Below are 15,588 nucleotides of genomic sequence, written 5' to 3' on the forward strand. Positions count from 1 at the left end.
TACGAAAAAAGAGTCGGGAGGTGTCTTGCGTCTCCTAAAATCAGCTCAAGAAGATGGTACAGGTCCACGGCACCACTCGATGGGAGGTGTCTCTGGTGTCAGAAAATCATGCACTGCAGAAGGTGGAAGAGGTACCAGAAGACACTCGGGAAGTGTCTGGAGGTTCAGAGAATCATGAACTGGAGAAGGTGGAAGAGGTACGAAGAAAGAGTCGGGAGGTGTCTTGCGTCTCCTAAAATCATCAGCTCGAAGAAATCATACTGGTCTCCGGCGACACTAGACGGGCGGTTTCTGTGGTGTCAGAAAATCATGCAGTGGAGAAGGTGGAAGAGGTACCAGAAGACACCCGTGAAGTGTCTTGAGGCTCAGAGAATCATCAACTGGAGATGGTGGAAGAGGTACAAAAAAAGACTTGGGAGACGTCTTGCATCTCCTGAAATCATCTGCTCTATGAAATGATATAGGTCCCCGGCGACACTCGGGCAGTTTCTGTGGTGTCAGAAAATCATCAACTGGAGAAGGTGGAAGAGGTACCAGAAGACACCCGGGAGGTGTCTTGAGGCTCAGAGAATCATCACCTGGAGAAGGTGGAAGAGGTACGAAAAAAGAGTTGGGAGGTGTCTTCTGTCTACTAAAATCATCAACTCTAGAAGATGGTAAAGGTCCCTGGCGACACTCGATGGGAGGTGTCTCTGGTGTCACAAAATCATCCACTGCAGAAGGTGGAAGAGGTACCAGAAGACACTCGGGAGGTGTCTTGAGACTCAGAGAATCATGAACTGGAGAAGGTGGAAGAGGTACGAAAAAAGAGTTGGGAGGTGTCTTGCGTCTCCTAAAATCATCAGCTCGAAGAAATGATACTTGTCGCCGGCGACACTCAACGGGCGGTGTCTCTGGTGTCAGAAAATCATGCACTGCAGAAGGTGGAAGAGGTACCAGAAGAAACCCGGGAAGTGTCTTGAGGCTCAGAGAATCATCAACTGGAGATGGTGGAAGAGGTGCGAAAAAAGACTCGGGAGGCGTCTTGCATCTCCTAAAATCATCTGCTCCATGAAATGATAGAGGTCCCCGGCGACACTCGGCAGGCAGTTTCTGTGGTGTCAGAATATCCTCAACTGGAGAAGGTGGAAGAGGTACCAGAAGCCACCCGGGAGATGTCTTGAGGCTCAGAGAATCATCAACTGGAGAAGGTGGAAGAGGTACGAAAAAAGAGTCGGGAGGTGTCTTGCGTCTCCTAAAATCAGCTCAAGAAGATGGTAGAGGTCCACGGCGACACTCGATGGGAGGTGTCTCTGGTGTCACAAAATCATCCACTGCAGAAGGTGGAAGAGGTACCAGAAGACACTCGGGAGGTGCCTTGAGACTCAGAGAATCATGAACTGAAGAAGGTGGAAGTGGTACGAAAAAAGAGTTGGGAGGTGTCTTGCGTCTCCTAAAATCATCTGCTCGAAGAAATGATACATGTCGCCGGCGACACTCAACGGGCGGTGTCTCTGGTGTCAGAAAATCATGCACTGCAGAAGGTGGAAGAGGTACCAGAAGACACTCGGGAAGTGTCTGGAGGTTCAGAGAATCATGAACTGGAGAAGGTGGAAGAGGTATGAAGAAAGAGTCGGGAGGTGTCTTGCGTCTCCTAAAATCATCAGCTCGAAGAAATGATACTGGTCTCCGGCGACACTAGACGGGCGGTTTCTGTGGTGTCAGAAAATCATGCAGTGGAGAAGGTGGAAGAGGTACCAGAAGACACCCGTGAAGTGTCTTGAGGCTCAGAGAATCATCAACTGGAGATGGTGGAAGAGGTACGAAAAAAGACTCGAGAGACGTCTTGCATCTCCTGAAATCATCTGCTCTATGAAATGATATAGGTCCCCGGCGACACTCGGGCAGTTTCTGTGGTGTCAGAAAATCATCAGCTGGAGAAGGTTGAAGAGGTACCAGAAGACACCCGGGAGATGTCTTGAGGCTCAGAGAATCAACTGGAGAAGGTGGAAGAGGTACGAAAAAAGAGTCGGGAGGTGTCTTGCGTCTCCTAAAATCAGCCCAAGAAGATGGTACAGGTCCACGGCGACACTCGATGGGAGGTGTCTCTGGTGTCAGAAAATCATGCACTGCAGAAGGTGGAAGAGGTACCAGAAGACACTCGGGAAGTGTCTGGAGGTTCAGAGAATCATGAACTGGAGAAGGTGGAAGAGGTACGAAGAAAGAGTCGGGAGGTGTCTTGCGTCTCCTAAAATCATCAGCTCGAAGAAATCATACTGGTCTCCGGCGACACTAGACGGGCGGTTTCTGTGGTGTCAGAAAATCATGCAGTGGAGAAGGTGGAAGAGGTACCAGAAGACACCCGTGAAGTGTCTTGAGGCTCAGAGAATCATCAACTGGAGATGGTGGAAGAGGTACAAAAAAAGACTCGGGAGACGTCTTGCATCTCCTGAAATCATCTGCTCTATGAAATGATATAGGTCCCCGGCGACACTCGGGCAGTTTCTGTGGTGTCAGAAAATCATCAACTGGAGAAGGTGGAAGAGGTACCAGAAGACACCCGGGAGGTGTCTTGAGGCTCAGAGAATCATCACCTGGAGAAGGTGGAAGAGGTACGAAAAAAGAGTTGGGAGGTGTCTTCTGTCTACTAAAATCATCAACTCTAGAAGATGGTAAAGGTCCCTGGCGACACTCGATGGGAGGTGTCTCTGGTGTCACAAAATCATCCACTGCAGAAGGTGGAAGAGGTACCAGAAGACACTCGGGAGGTGTCTTGAGACTCAGAGAATCATGAACTGGAGAAGGTGGAAGAGGTACGAAAAAAGAGTTGGGAGGTGTCTTGCGTCTCCTAAAATCATCAGCTCGAAGAAATGATACAGGTCGCCGGCGACACTCAACGAGCGGTGTCTCTGGTGTCAGAAAATCATGCACTGCAGAAGGTGGAAGAGGTACCAGAAGACACCCGGGAAGTGTCTTGAGGCTCAGAGAATCATCAACTGGAGATGATGGAAGAGGTACGAAAAAAGACTTGGGAGGCATCTTTCATCTCCTAAAATCTACTCCATGAAATTAGAGAGTTCCCCGGCGACACTCGGCGGGCAGTTTCTGTGGTGTCAGAAAATCCTCAACTGGAGATGGTGGAAGAGGTACCAGAAGCCACCCGGGAGGTGTCTTGAGGCTCAGAGAATCATCAACTGGAGAAGGTGGAAGAGGAACGAAAAAAGAGTTGGGAGGTGTCTTGCGTCTACTAAAATCATCAACTCTAGAAGATGGTAAAGGTCCCTGGCGACACTCGACGGGAGGTGTCTCTGGTGTCAGAAAATCATGCACTGGAGAAGGTGGAAGAGGTACCAGAAGACACCCGGGAAGTGTCTTGAGACTCAGAGAATCATGAACTGGAGAAGTTGGAAGAGGTACCAGAAGACACTCGGGAAGTGTCTTGAGGTTCAGAGAATCATGAACTGGAGAAGGTGGAATAGGTTCGAAGAAAGAGTCGGGTGGTGTCTTGCGTCTCCTAAAATCATCAGCTCGAAGAAATGATAAGGTCGCCGGCGACACTCAACGGGCGGTGTCTCTGGTGTCAGAAAATCATGCACTGGAGAAGGTGGAAGAGGTACCAGAAGACACCCGTGAAGTGTCTTGAGGCTCAGAGAATCATCAACTGGAGATGGTGGAAGAGGTACAAAAAAAGACTCGGGAGACGTCTTGCATCTCCTGAAATCATCTGCTCTATGAAATGATATAGGTCCCCGGCGACACTCGGGCAGTTTCTGTGGTGTCAGAAAATCATCAACTGGAGAAGGTGGAAGAGGTACCAGAAGACACCCGGGATGTGTCTTGAGGCTCAGAGAATCATCACCTGGAGAAGGTGGAAGAGGTACGAAAAAAGAGTTTGGAGGTGTCTTCTGTCTACTAAAATCATCAACTCTAGAAGATGGTAAAGGTCCCTGGCGACACTCGATGGGAGGTGTCTCTGGTGTCACAAAATCATCCACTGCAGAAGGTGGAAGAGGTACCAGAAGACACTCGGGAGGTGTCTTGAGACTCAGAGAATCATGAACTGGAGAAGGTGGAAGAGGTACGAAAAAAGAGTTGGGAGGTGTCTTGCGTCTCCTAAAATCATCAGCTCGAAGAAATGATACATGTCGCCGGTGACACTCAACGGGCGGTGTCTCTGGTGTCAGAAAATCATGCACTGCAGAAGGTGGAAGAGGTACCAGAAGAAACCCGGGAAGTGTCTTGAGGCTCAGAGAATCATCAACTGGAGATGGTGGAAGAGGTGCGAAAAAAGACTCGGGAGGCGTCTTGCATCTCCTAAAATCATCTGCTCCATGAAATGATAGAGGTCCCCGGCGACACTCGGCGGGCAGTTTCTGTGGTGTCAGAATATCCTCAACTGGAGAAGGTGGAAGAGGTACCAGAAGCCACCCGGGAGATGTCTTGAGGCTCAGAGAATCATCAACTGGAGAAGGTGGAAGAGGTACGAAAAAAGAGTCGGGAGGTGTCTTGCGTCTCCTAAAATCAGCTCAAGAAGATGGTAGAGGTCCACGGCGACACTCGATGGCAGGTGTCTCTGGTGTCACAAAATCATCCACTGCAGAAGGTGGAAGAGGTACCAGAAGACACTCGGGAGGTGCCTTGAGACTCAGAGAATCATGAACTGAAGAAGGTGGAAGTGGTACGAAAAAAGAGTTGGGAGGTGTCTTGCGTCTCCTAAAATCATCTGCTCGAAGAAATGATACATGTCGCCGGCGACACTCAACGGGCGGTGTCTCTGGTGTCAGAAAATCATGCACTGCAGAAGGTGGAAGAGGTACCAGAAGACACCCGGGAGGTGTCTTGGGGCTCAGAGAATCATCAACTGGAGAAGGTGGAAGAGGTACGAAAAAAGAGTCGGGAGGTGTCTTGCGTCTCCTAAAATCAGCTCAAGAAGATGGTACAGGTCCACGGCACCACTCGATGGGAGGTGTCTCTGGTGTCAGAAAATCATGCACTGCAGAAGGTGGAAGAGGTACCAGAAGACACTCGGGAAGTGTCTGGAGGTTCAGAGAATCATGAACTGGAGAAGGTGGAAGAGGTACGAAGAAAGAGTCGGGAGGTGTCTTGCGTCTCCTAAAATCATCAGCTCGAAGAAATCATACTGGTCTCCGGCGACACTAGACGGGCGGTTTCTGTGGTGTCAGAAAATCATGCAGTGGAGAAGGTGGAAGAGGTACCAGAAGACACCCGTGAAGTGTCTTGAGGCTCAGAGAATCATCAACTGGAGATGGTGGAAGAGGTACAAAAAAAGACTGGGAGACGTCTTGCATCTCCTGAAATCATCTGCTCTATGAAATGATATAGGTCCCCGGCGACACTCGGGCAGTTTCTGTGGTGTCAGAAAATCATCAACTGGAGAAGGTGGAAGAGGTACCAGAAGACACCCGGGAGGTGTCTTGAGGCTCAGAGAATCATCACCTGGAGAAGGTGGAAGAGGTACGAAAAAAGAGTTGGGAGGTGTCTTCTGTCTACTAAAATCATCAACTCTAGAAGATGGTAAAGGTCCCTGGCGACACTCGATGGGAGGTGTCTCTGGTGTCACAAAATCATCCACTGCAGAAGGTGGAAGAGGTACCAGAAGACACTCGGGAGGTGTCTTGAGACTCAGAGAATCATGAACTGGAGAAGGTGGAAGAGGTACGAAAAAAGAGTTGGGAGGTGTCTTGCGTCTCCTAAAATCATCAGCTCGAAGAAATGATACAGGTCGCCGGCGACACTCAACGAGCGGTGTCTCTGGTGTCAGAAAATCATGCACTGCAGAAGGTGGAAGAGGTACCAGAAGACACCCGGGAAGTGTCTTGAGGCTCAGAGAATCATCAACTGGAGATGGTGGAAGAGGTACGAAAAAAGACTCGGGAGGCATCTTTCATCTCCTAAAATCTACTCCATGAAATTAGAGAGTTCCCCGGCGACACTCGGCGGGCAGTTTCTGTGGTGTCAGAAAATCCTCAACTGGAGATGGTGGAAGAGGTACCAGAAGCCACCCGGGAGGTGTCTTGAGGCTCAGAGAATCATCAACTGGAGAAGGTGGAAGAGGAACGAAAAAAGAGTTGGGAGGTGTCTTGCGTCTACTAAAATCATCAACTCTAGAAGATGGTAAAGGTCCCTGGCGACACTCGACGGGAGGTGTCTCTGGTGTCAGAAAATCATGCACTGGAGAAGGTGGAAGAGGTACCAGAAGACACCCGGGAAGTGTCTTGAGACTCAGAGAATCATGAACTGGAGAAGTTGGAAGAGGTACCAGAAGACACTCGGGAAGTGTCTTGAGGTTCAGAGAATCATGAACTGGAGAAGGTGGAATAGGTTCGAAGAAAGAGTCGGGTGGTGTCTTGCGTCTCCTAAAATCATCAGCTCGAAGAAATGATAAGGTCGCCGGCGACACTCAACGGGCGGTGTCTCTGGTGTCAGAAAATCATGCACTGGAGAAGGTGGAAGAGGTACCAGAAGACACCCGTGAAGTGTCTTGAGGCTCAGAGAATCATCAACTGGAGATGGTGGAAGAGGTACAAAAAAAGACTCGGGAGACGTCTTGCATCTCCTGAAATCATCTGCTCTATGAAATGATATAGGTCCCCGGCGACACTCGGGCAGTTTCTGTGGTGTCAGAAAATCATCAACTGGAGAAGGTGGAAGAGGTACCAGAAGACACCCGGGATGTGTCTTGAGGCTCAGAGAATCATCACCTGGAGAAGGTGGAAGAGGTACGAAAAAAGAGTTGGGAGGTGTCTTCTGTCTACTAAAATCATCAACTCTAGAAGATGGTAAAGGTCCCTGGCGACACTCGATGGGAGGTGTCTCTGGTGTCACAAAATCATCCACTGCAGAAGGTGGAAGAGGTACCAGAAGACACTCGGGAGGTGTCTTGAGACTCAGAGAATCATGAACTGGAGAAGGTGGAAGAGGTACGAAAAAAGAGTTGGGAGGTGTCTTGCGTCTCCTAAAATCATCAGCTCGAAGAAATGATACATGTCGCCGGTGACACTCAACGGGCGGTGTCTCTGGTGTCAGAAAATCATGCACTGCAGAAGGTGGAAGAGGTACCAGAAGAAACCCGGGAAGTGTCTTGAGGCTCAGAGAATCATCAACTGGAGATGGTGGAAGAGGTGCGAAAAAAGACTCGGGAGGCGTCTTGCATCTCCTAAAATCATCTGCTCCATGAAATGATAGAGGTCCCCGGCGACACTCGGCGGGCAGTTTCTGTGGTGTCAGAATATCCTCAACTGGAGAAGGTGGAAGAGGTACCAGAAGCCACCCGGGAGATGTCTTGAGGCTCAGAGAATCATCAACTGGAGAAGGTGGAAGAGGTACGAAAAAAGAGTCGGGAGGTGTCTTGCGTCTCCTAAAATCAGCTCAAGAAGATGGTAGAGGTCCACGGCGACACTCGATGGCAGGTGTCTCTGGTGTCACAAAATCATCCACTGCAGAAGGTGGAAGAGGTACCAGAAGACACTCGGGAGGTGCCTTGAGACTCAGAGAATCATGAACTGAAGAAGGTGGAAGTGGTACGAAAAAAGAGTTGGGAGGTGTCTTGCGTCTCCTAAAATCATCTGCTCGAAGAAATGATACATGTCGCCGGCGACACTCAACGGGCGGTGTCTCTGGTGTCAGAAAATCATGCACTGCAGAAGGTGGAAGAGGTACCAGAAGACACCCGGGAGGTGTCTTGAGGCTCAGAGAATCATCAACTGGAGAAGGTGGAAGAGGTACGAAAAAAGAGTCGGGAGGTGTCTTGCGTCTCCTAAAATCAGCTCAAGAAGATGGTACAGGTCCACGGCACCACTCGATGGGAGGTGTCTCTGGTGTCAGAAAATCATGCACTGCAGAAGGTGGAAGAGGTACCAGAAGACACTCGGGAAGTGTCTGGAGGTTCAGAGAATCATGAACTGGAGAAGGTGGAAGAGGTACGAAGAAAGAGTCGGGAGGTGTCTTGCGTCTCCTAAAATCATCAGCTCGAAGAAATCATACTGGTCTCCGGCGACACTAGACGGGCGGTTTCTGTGGTGTCAGAAAATCATGCAGTGGAGAAGGTGGAAGAGGTACCAGAAGACACCCGTGAAGTGTCTTGAGGCTCAGAGAATCATCAACTGGAGATGGTGGAAGAGGTACAAAAAAAGACTTGGGAGACGTCTTGCATCTCCTGAAATCATCTGCTCTATGAAATGATATAGGTCCCCGGCGACACTCGGGCAGTTTCTGTGGTGTCAGAAAATCATCAACTGGAGAAGGTGGAAGAGGTACCAGAAGACACCCGGGAGGTGTCTTGAGGCTCAGAGAATCATCACCTGGAGAAGGTGGAAGAGGTACGAAAAAAGAGTTGGGAGGTGTCTTCTGTCTACTAAAATCATCAACTCTAGAAGATGGTAAAGGTCCCTGGCGACACTCGATGGGAGGTGTCTCTGGTGTCACAAAATCATCCACTGCAGAAGGTGGAAGAGGTACCAGAAGACACTCGGGAGGTGTCTTGAGACTCAGAGAATCATGAACTGGAGAAGGTGGAAGAGGTACGAAAAAAGAGTTGGGAGGTGTCTTGCGTCTCCTAAAATCATCAGCTCGAAGAAATGATACTTGTCGCCGGCGACACTCAACGGGCGGTGTCTCTGGTGTCAGAAAATCATGCACTGCAGAAGGTGGAAGAGGTACCAGAAGAAACCCGGGAAGTGTCTTGAGGCTCAGAGAATCATCAACTGGAGATGGTGGAAGAGGTGCGAAAAAAGACTCGGGAGGCGTCTTGCATCTCCTAAAATCATCTGCTCCATGAAATGATAGAGGTCCCCGGCGACACTCGGCAGGCAGTTTCTGTGGTGTCAGAATATCCTCAACTGGAGAAGGTGGAAGAGGTACCAGAAGCCACCCGGGAGATGTCTTGAGGCTCAGAGAATCATCAACTGGAGAAGGTGGAAGAGGTACGAAAAAAGAGTCGGGAGGTGTCTTGCGTCTCCTAAAATCAGCTCAAGAAGATGGTAGAGGTCCACGGCGACACTCGATGGGAGGTGTCTCTGGTGTCACAAAATCATCCACTGCAGAAGGTGGAAGAGGTACCAGAAGACACTCGGGAGGTGCCTTGAGACTCAGAGAATCATGAACTGAAGAAGGTGGAAGTGGTACGAAAAAAGAGTTGGGAGGTGTCTTGCGTCTCCTAAAATCATCTGCTCGAAGAAATGATACATGTCGCCGGCGACACTCAACGGGCGGTGTCTCTGGTGTCAGAAAATCATGCACTGCAGAAGGTGGAAGAGGTACCAGAAGACACCCGGGAGGTGTCTTGAGGCTCAGAGAATCATCAACTGGAGAAGGTGGAAGAGGTACGAAAAAAGAGTCGGGAGGTGTCTTGCGTCTCCTAAAATCAGCTCAAGAAGATGGTACAGGTCCACGGCACCACTCGATGGGAGGTGTCTCTGGTGTCAGAAAATCATGCACTGCAGAAGGTGGAAGAGGTACCAGAAGACACTCGGGAAGTGTCTGGAGGTTCAGAGAATCATGAACTGGAGAAGGTGGAAGAGGTATGAAGAAAGAGTCGGGAGGTGTCTTGCGTCTCCTAAAATCATCAGCTCGAAGAAATGATACTGGTCTCCGGCGACACTAGACGGGCGGTTTCTGTGGTGTCAGAAAATCATGCAGTGGAGAAGGTGGAAGAGGTACCAGAAGACACCCGTGAAGTGTCTTGAGGCTCAGAGAATCATCAACTGGAGATGGTGGAAGAGGTACGAAAAAAGACTCGAGAGACGTCTTGCATCTCCTGAAATCATCTGCTCTATGAAATGATATAGGTCCCCGGCGACACTCGGGCAGTTTCTGTGGTGTCAGAAAATCATCAGCTGGAGAAGGTTGAAGAGGTACCAGAAGACACCCGGGAGATGTCTTGAGGCTCAGAGAATCAACTGGAGAAGGTGGAAGAGGTACGAAAAAAGAGTCGGGAGGTGTCTTGCGTCTCCTAAAATCAGCCCAAGAAGATGGTACAGGTCCACGGCGACACTCGATGGGAGGTGTCTCTGGTGTCAGAAAATCATGCACTGCAGAAGGTGGAAGAGGTACCAGAAGACACTCGGGAAGTGTCTGGAGGTTCAGAGAATCATGAACTGGAGAAGGTGGAAGAGGTACGAAGAAAGAGTCGGGAGGTGTCTTGCGTCTCCTAAAATCATCAGCTCGAAGAAATCATACTGGTCTCCGGCGACACTAGACGGGCGGTTTCTGTGGTGTCAGAAAATCATGCAGTGGAGAAGGTGGAAGAGGTACCAGAAGACACCCGTGAAGTGTCTTGAGGCTCAGAGAATCATCAACTGGAGATGGTGGAAGAGGTACAAAAAAAGACTCGGGAGACGTCTTGCATCTCCTGAAATCATCTGCTCTATGAAATGATATAGGTCCCCGGCGACACTCGGGCAGTTTCTGTGGTGTCAGAAAATCATCAACTGGAGAAGGTGGAAGAGGTACCAGAAGACACCCGGGAGGTGTCTTGAGGCTCAGAGAATCATCACCTGGAGAAGGTGGAAGAGGTACGAAAAAAGAGTTGGGAGGTGTCTTCTGTCTACTAAAATCATCAACTCTAGAAGATGGTAAAGGTCCCTGGCGACACTCGATGGGAGGTGTCTCTGGTGTCACAAAATCATCCACTGCAGAAGGTGGAAGAGGTACCAGAAGACACTCGGGAGGTGTCTTGAGACTCAGAGAATCATGAACTGGAGAAGGTGGAAGAGGTACGAAAAAAGAGTTGGGAGGTGTCTTGCGTCTCCTAAAATCATCAGCTCGAAGAAATGATACAGGTCGCCGGCGACACTCAACGAGCGGTGTCTCTGGTGTCAGAAAATCATGCACTGCAGAAGGTGGAAGAGGTACCAGAAGACACCCGGGAAGTGTCTTGAGGCTCAGAGAATCATCAACTGGAGATGGTGGAAGAGGTACGAAAAAAGACTTGGGAGGCATCTTTCATCTCCTAAAATCTACTCCATGAAATTAGAGAGTTCCCCGGCGACACTCGGCGGGCAGTTTCTGTGGTGTCAGAAAATCCTCAACTGGAGATGGTGGAAGAGGTACCAGAAGCCACCCGGGAGGTGTCTTGAGGCTCAGAGAATCATCAACTGGAGAAGGTGGAAGAGGAACGAAAAAAGAGTTGGGAGGTGTCTTGCGTCTACTAAAATCATCAACTCTAGAAGATGGTAAAGGTCCCTGGCGACACTCGACGGGAGGTGTCTCTGGTGTCAGAAAATCATGCACTGGAGAAGGTGGAAGAGGTACCAGAAGACACCCGGGAAGTGTCTTGAGACTCAGAGAATCATGAACTGGAGAAGTTGGAAGAGGTACCAGAAGACACTCGGGAAGTGTCTTGAGGTTCAGAGAATCATGAACTGGAGAAGGTGGAATAGGTTCGAAGAAAGAGTCGGGTGGTGTCTTGCGTCTCCTAAAATCATCAGCTCGAAGAAATGATACAGGTCGCCGGCGACACTCAACGGGCGGTGTCTCTGGTGTCAGAAAATCATGCACTGGAGAAGGTGGAAGAGGTACCAGAAGACACTCGGGAAGTGTCTTCAGGCTCAAAGAATCATCAACTGGAGATGGTGGAAGAGGTACGAAAAAAGACTCGGGAGGTGTCTTACATCTCCTAAAATCATCAGCTCCATGAAATGATAGAGGTCCCTGGCGACACTCAGCAGGCAGTTTCTGTGGTGTCAGAAAATCATGAACTGGAGAAGGTGGAAGAGGTACCAGAAGCCACCCGGGAGGTGTCTTCAGGCTCAGAGAATCATCAACTGGAGAAGGTGGAAGAGGTACGAAAAAAGAGTTGGGTGGTGTCTTGCGTCTCCTAAAATCATCATCTCTGGAAGATGGTAATTGTCCCCGGCAACACTCGATGGGAGGTGTCTCTGGTGTCAGAAAATCATCAACTGGAGAAGGTGAAAGAGGTACCAGAAGACACTCGGAAGGTGTTTTGAGGGTCACAAAATCATCAGCTGGAGGAAATAGTACAGGTCCCAGGTTACACTTGGCTTGAGGTTTCTGTCTTCTGAGAAAATCATCACTTGTAGAATGTGTTTGAGGTCCTAGTGGACACTGTAGTCGAGAAACACTCAGAGGTCTCAGACAATCTTTAGCTAATGGAAGTGGTTGACCTCCCAGATGACACTGAGTTGGAGGAGGTTCCTGGCGGCCCATCCTTTTTCTTAGAGCTTCAGCTGTGAGGTAGGGCCATTAGGGCAATCCTGAGGAATGATGATGCTTCACTGCAGCCATTCTGACCTCTGGGGCTGGAGGAGGAAAGGTTTTCACGCATATTGATTTGATGGACAAAATTATCACCACCAACACAGGCTGCACCTTCTGTTGCTGGTGATAGATGTTTGCACCTTTCCATCCTCCAGGTTTCAAAACAGCAGTATCAGTGTCATAATATCACCCTTCCACTGAGTACTGCCGATAGCTGGGGAGTAAAGAAAAGTCATTGGGACACACTGCTGTCTCCACATGCCACTGTGTCTGTCTGCAAATGTAGGCAGGCTGGGGTCCTGCCCCAGGGAAGACAGAGTCATAACAGAGAATAAGAAGCATGTCTGAGACCCAAGAATGTGTATGTCTATTCTCATTCCTTCCTCACAGCCATCACCAGAGCATGTTTCCTGCACCAGGTCAACAGAGTCAGAGAGGCATGAAAAGCCCATTGTCCATACATGTTGCAACTTCTTTTTGTAGAATGTTTTCCAGGCCTTTTATGTTCTGTGTCTGATTCTCAGAACTCTGCAAGGTCAGTGTGACCACCCTGCTCCAAATTTAAGAAAACAGAGGTTTCCAGAGGAAGGAGAAATTGTGCCCAGGGTCACACAGCTTGCAAGAGGCAGAGTGGAAGTTGATTCCAGCTCTGGCTGCAGGACCGTCTCATTTCCCCTCTGTTTCCCTTCTTGACAAAGGATCTTTTTCACTCTGGAGGTGCCACCCATGAGAACAAAGAGCTCTGGAGAGATGTGGATTCCTGAAGAGCTGCAGGGGAACTGGGAGAGGGTTTTCTGACAGAACAATCTTACCTCAAGAAGTCAGTTAGGCATGGCTGTAATATTTCTTTTCACTCCCAGGTAATACCAAATTGTAAGTGCACTAGGACATAAAGAATACTTTTGTCCATGGAAAAATGAGGCGGGAATTCTAAACAAAGCAAGTTTTAAAACTGTGTTTCACTTCAAGTGTACAAGTCCCATCATGTGTAATCATAGGACTCGGCAGCTTTTTAAGGTACAGAGGCCACCTAAGACCCAGCTTAGCTGAGCATCATTTAAGGCCTTCATTTGGGCTGGCTTGCTTGCTTGTTTGCTTCCTTCCTTCCACCTTTCTTTCTTTCTTTCTTTCCTCTGTGGCCCAGGCTGCAATCTAGTCGGCTCGCTGCTGCCCCGCCCTGTGGGCTGCCTGGGATTGCTGGCACGCGCCTCCACCGCTGCCTGCTTTTTCTCCTTTGGCTGGAGGCGCGGTTTCGCCATGTTGGCCAGGCTGGTCTCCAGCTCCTGACCCCGAGTGATCTGCCTGTCTCGGCCTCCCAAGGTGCTGGGACTGCAGACGGAGTCTCGCTCACTCGGTGCTCGGTGTTGCCTGGGCTGGAGTGCGGTGGTGTTGTCTTGGCTCGCTGCAGCCTCTGCCTCCCAGACGCCTGCCTTGGCCTCCCAATGTGGTGGGATTGCGGCCCCTGCCCGGCCGCCGCCCCATCTGGGAGGTGGGGAGCATCTCTGCTCGGCCGCCCCTCTGCCCGGCTGCCCCGTCTGGGAAGTGAGGAGGGCCTTTGCCTGGCCGCCCCGTCTGGGAAGTGAGGAGCACCTCTGCCTGGCCACCCGTCATCTGGGACGTGAGGAGCACCTCTGCCCGGCCGCCCTGTCTGGGAAGAAGTGAGGAGCGCCTCTGCCCGGCTGCCCCATGTGGGATGTGGGGAGTGCCTCTGCCCGACCGCCCTGTCTGGGAGGTCTATCATGGAGGCCAGAAGCAATGTGGGGGCTGGACGTGGTGGCTCACGCCTGTACTCCCGGCACTCTGGGAGGCCGAGGTGGGTTGATCACTTCAGGCTAGGAGTTCGAGACCAGTCTGGCCAACATGGCAAAACATATGAAGGATGCAACAAGACCAGCCAACCAACCCGGTGACAACAAAGCAGGTCTACCCTGGAGTCATACTCTAATTTTTTTTACTTTCCTCCCTTTCTGATCCTTTATCCCACTTTCTTTTTCTTCCTCTTCCTTCTCCTTTGTCAAGTGGAGGATTGAGTTAATATCACTGATCCATATAGAGCCTCTCATTTATTTTCTTTGGTTCCCACTCCCCATTTCTATTCCCTGTCCTCCCATGTGCAACCTTCCTACTATGTTTGATGCGCATCTTTTTGTTTGTATGTATTTGTGGAAGATGTTTGCTGTTTTGTGTGCAAAAAAAATTAATAAAACAATTAAAAAAATAAAAGGCCTTCATTTGGAATTGTCCCTGTGGTAATAAGTTACATTCACTCTTCACTAATTTACAGTTAGGGCCTATTTGCTATTACAAATATGGAAGCTCTGACACTTAAAATATTAGATCAGGGGACTCGGTGGGGATGAAGATGTTTTTGCACAACAGGGATGGGACTGTGATGAACTATGGAAGGTGTCTTGAGGCTAAGACAATCACCCACTGGAGAAGGTGGAAGAGGTACAAAAAAAGAGTCGGGAGGTGTCTTGCGTTTCCTAACATTATCAGCTCGAGGAGATGGTACAGGTCCCCGGCAACACTTGATGGGCGGGTTCTCTGGTGTCAGAAAGTCGTCAACTGGAGAGGGTGGAAGAGGTACCAGAAGACACTCGGGAGGTGTTTTGAGGCTCACAAAATCTTCAGCTGGAGGAAATGGTACAGGTGCCAGGGGACACTCAACTTGAAGTTTATCTCTTCTCAGAAACTCATCAGTTGTAGAATGTGGTTGAGGTCCTTGTCGACACTGTAGTCGAGACAGATTCAGAGGTCTCAGACGATCTTTAGCTGATGGAGGTGGTTGACCTCCCAGATGACACTGAGTTGGAGGAGGTGCCTGGCGGCCCTTCCTTTTTCTGAAAGTTTCAGCTGTGAGGTAGGGCCAGTAGGGCAATCCTGAGGAATGATGATGCTCCACTGCAGCCATTCTGACCTGTGGGGCCAAAGGAGGAAATGTTTTCACACATACTCATTTGAAGGACAAAATTACCACCACCAACACAGGCTGCACCTTCTGTTGCTGGTGATAGATTTTTGCACCTTTCCATCCTCCAGGTTTCAAAATAGCAGTATCAGTGTCATAATACCACCCTTCCACTGAGTACTGCCCACAGCTGGGGAGTAAAATCATTGGGACACACCGTTGTCTCCACATGCCACTGTGTCTGTCTGCAAATGTAGGCAGGCTGGGGTCCTGCCCCAGGGAAGACAGAGTCATAAGAGAGTAACAAAGAAGCATGTTTGAGACATGGGAATGTCTATGTCTATCCTCATTCCTCCCTCACAGGCAGCATGTGAAAGAGCATTGAAAATTGCACAAAACGTTCACCTACATTATAGCAGAATGCAAACAAAATCACAGGAAAAGAAAGAAAATCCTACATA

The 15,588-nt window shown here is 49.7% G+C and overlaps 3 protein-coding genes across 3 annotated transcripts; all 3 read right to left on the reverse strand.

Annotated features, from left to right (window-relative positions):
- Positions 1 to 448: 448 nt before the first annotated feature.
- On the reverse strand, positions 449 to 1,831 carry LOC115834164 (nuclear pore complex-interacting protein family member B3-like). The gene is made up of 4 exons (XM_030808925.1): positions 1,804 to 1,831; positions 1,269 to 1,379; positions 579 to 779; positions 449 to 489 (listed from the first exon to the last, which is right to left on the reverse strand). Exons 1-4 carry the CDS (start codon positions 1,829 to 1,831, stop codon positions 449 to 451), a joined length of 381 nt encoding a protein of 126 aa, XP_030664785.1.
- A 1,594-nt stretch (positions 1,832 to 3,425) lies between these two features.
- Positions 3,426 to 5,101, reverse strand: LOC115834165 (nuclear pore complex-interacting protein family member B4-like). The gene is made up of 5 exons (XM_030808926.1): positions 5,061 to 5,101; positions 4,772 to 4,893; positions 4,529 to 4,657; positions 3,893 to 4,039; positions 3,426 to 3,574 (listed from the first exon to the last, which is right to left on the reverse strand). The coding sequence occupies exons 1-5, from the start codon at positions 5,099 to 5,101 to the stop codon at positions 3,426 to 3,428; spliced, it is 588 nt and encodes a 195-aa protein (XP_030664786.1).
- A 1,187-nt stretch (positions 5,102 to 6,288) lies between these two features.
- On the reverse strand, positions 6,289 to 15,423 carry LOC105739214 (nuclear pore complex-interacting protein family member B4-like). Its single transcript, XM_030808927.1, has 4 exons — positions 14,708 to 15,423; positions 11,610 to 11,673; positions 6,702 to 6,902; positions 6,289 to 6,437 (listed from the first exon to the last, which is right to left on the reverse strand). Exons 1-4 carry the CDS (start codon positions 15,128 to 15,130, stop codon positions 6,289 to 6,291), a joined length of 837 nt encoding a protein of 278 aa, XP_030664787.1. The 5' UTR covers positions 15,131 to 15,423.
- Between the last annotated feature and the right edge of the window lie 165 nt (positions 15,424 to 15,588).

Source organism: Nomascus leucogenys, unplaced genomic scaffold (assembly GCF_006542625.1).
Source record: "Nomascus leucogenys isolate Asia unplaced genomic scaffold, Asia_NLE_v1 000940F_63625_qpd_obj, whole genome shotgun sequence".
NCBI classification, from domain to species: domain Eukaryota; kingdom Metazoa; phylum Chordata; class Mammalia; order Primates; family Hylobatidae; genus Nomascus; species Nomascus leucogenys.

What these genes read in the sequence shown, in the direction of transcription:
- LOC105739214 (XM_030808927.1), bottom strand. Translation starts at nt 15,130, where the DNA reads ATGGCTGCAGTGGAGCATCATCATTCCTCAGGATTGCCCTACTGGCCC. An exon ending in CATCTCCTCGAGCTGATAAT is followed by an intron (nt 11,674 to 14,707) that starts GTTAGGAAACGC and finishes CTGACACCACAG; the next exon opens with AAACTGCCTGCTGAGTGTCG. An exon ending in ACCTCTTCCACCTTCTCCAG is followed by an intron (nt 6,438 to 6,701) that starts GTGATGATTCTC and finishes CACCTTCTCCAG; the next exon opens with TGCATGATTTTCTGACACCA.
- LOC115834165 (XM_030808926.1), bottom strand. Translation starts at nt 5,101, where the DNA reads ATGATTTTAGGAGACGCAAGACACCTCCCGACTCTTTCTTC. An exon ending in CACCTCCCGACTCTTTCTTC is followed by an intron (nt 4,894 to 5,060) that starts GTACCTCTTCCA and finishes AGCTGATTTTAG; the next exon opens with GAGACGCAAGACACCTCCCG. An exon ending in TCTTCCACCTTCTGCAGTGC is followed by an intron (nt 4,658 to 4,771) that starts ATGATTTTCTGA and finishes CTTTTTTCGTAC; the next exon opens with CACTTCCACCTTCTTCAGTT.
- LOC115834164 (XM_030808925.1), bottom strand. Translation starts at nt 1,831, where the DNA reads ATGCAAGACGTCTCTCGAGTCTTTTTTC. An exon ending in ACCTCCCATCGAGTGTCGCC is followed by an intron (nt 780 to 1,268) that starts GTGGACCTCTAC and finishes CACCTTCTCCAG; the next exon opens with TTCATGATTCTCTGAGTCTC. An exon ending in ACCTCTTCCACCTTCTCCAG is followed by an intron (nt 490 to 578) that starts GTGATGATTCTC and finishes CTGACACCACAG; the next exon opens with AAACTGCCCGAGTGTCGCCG.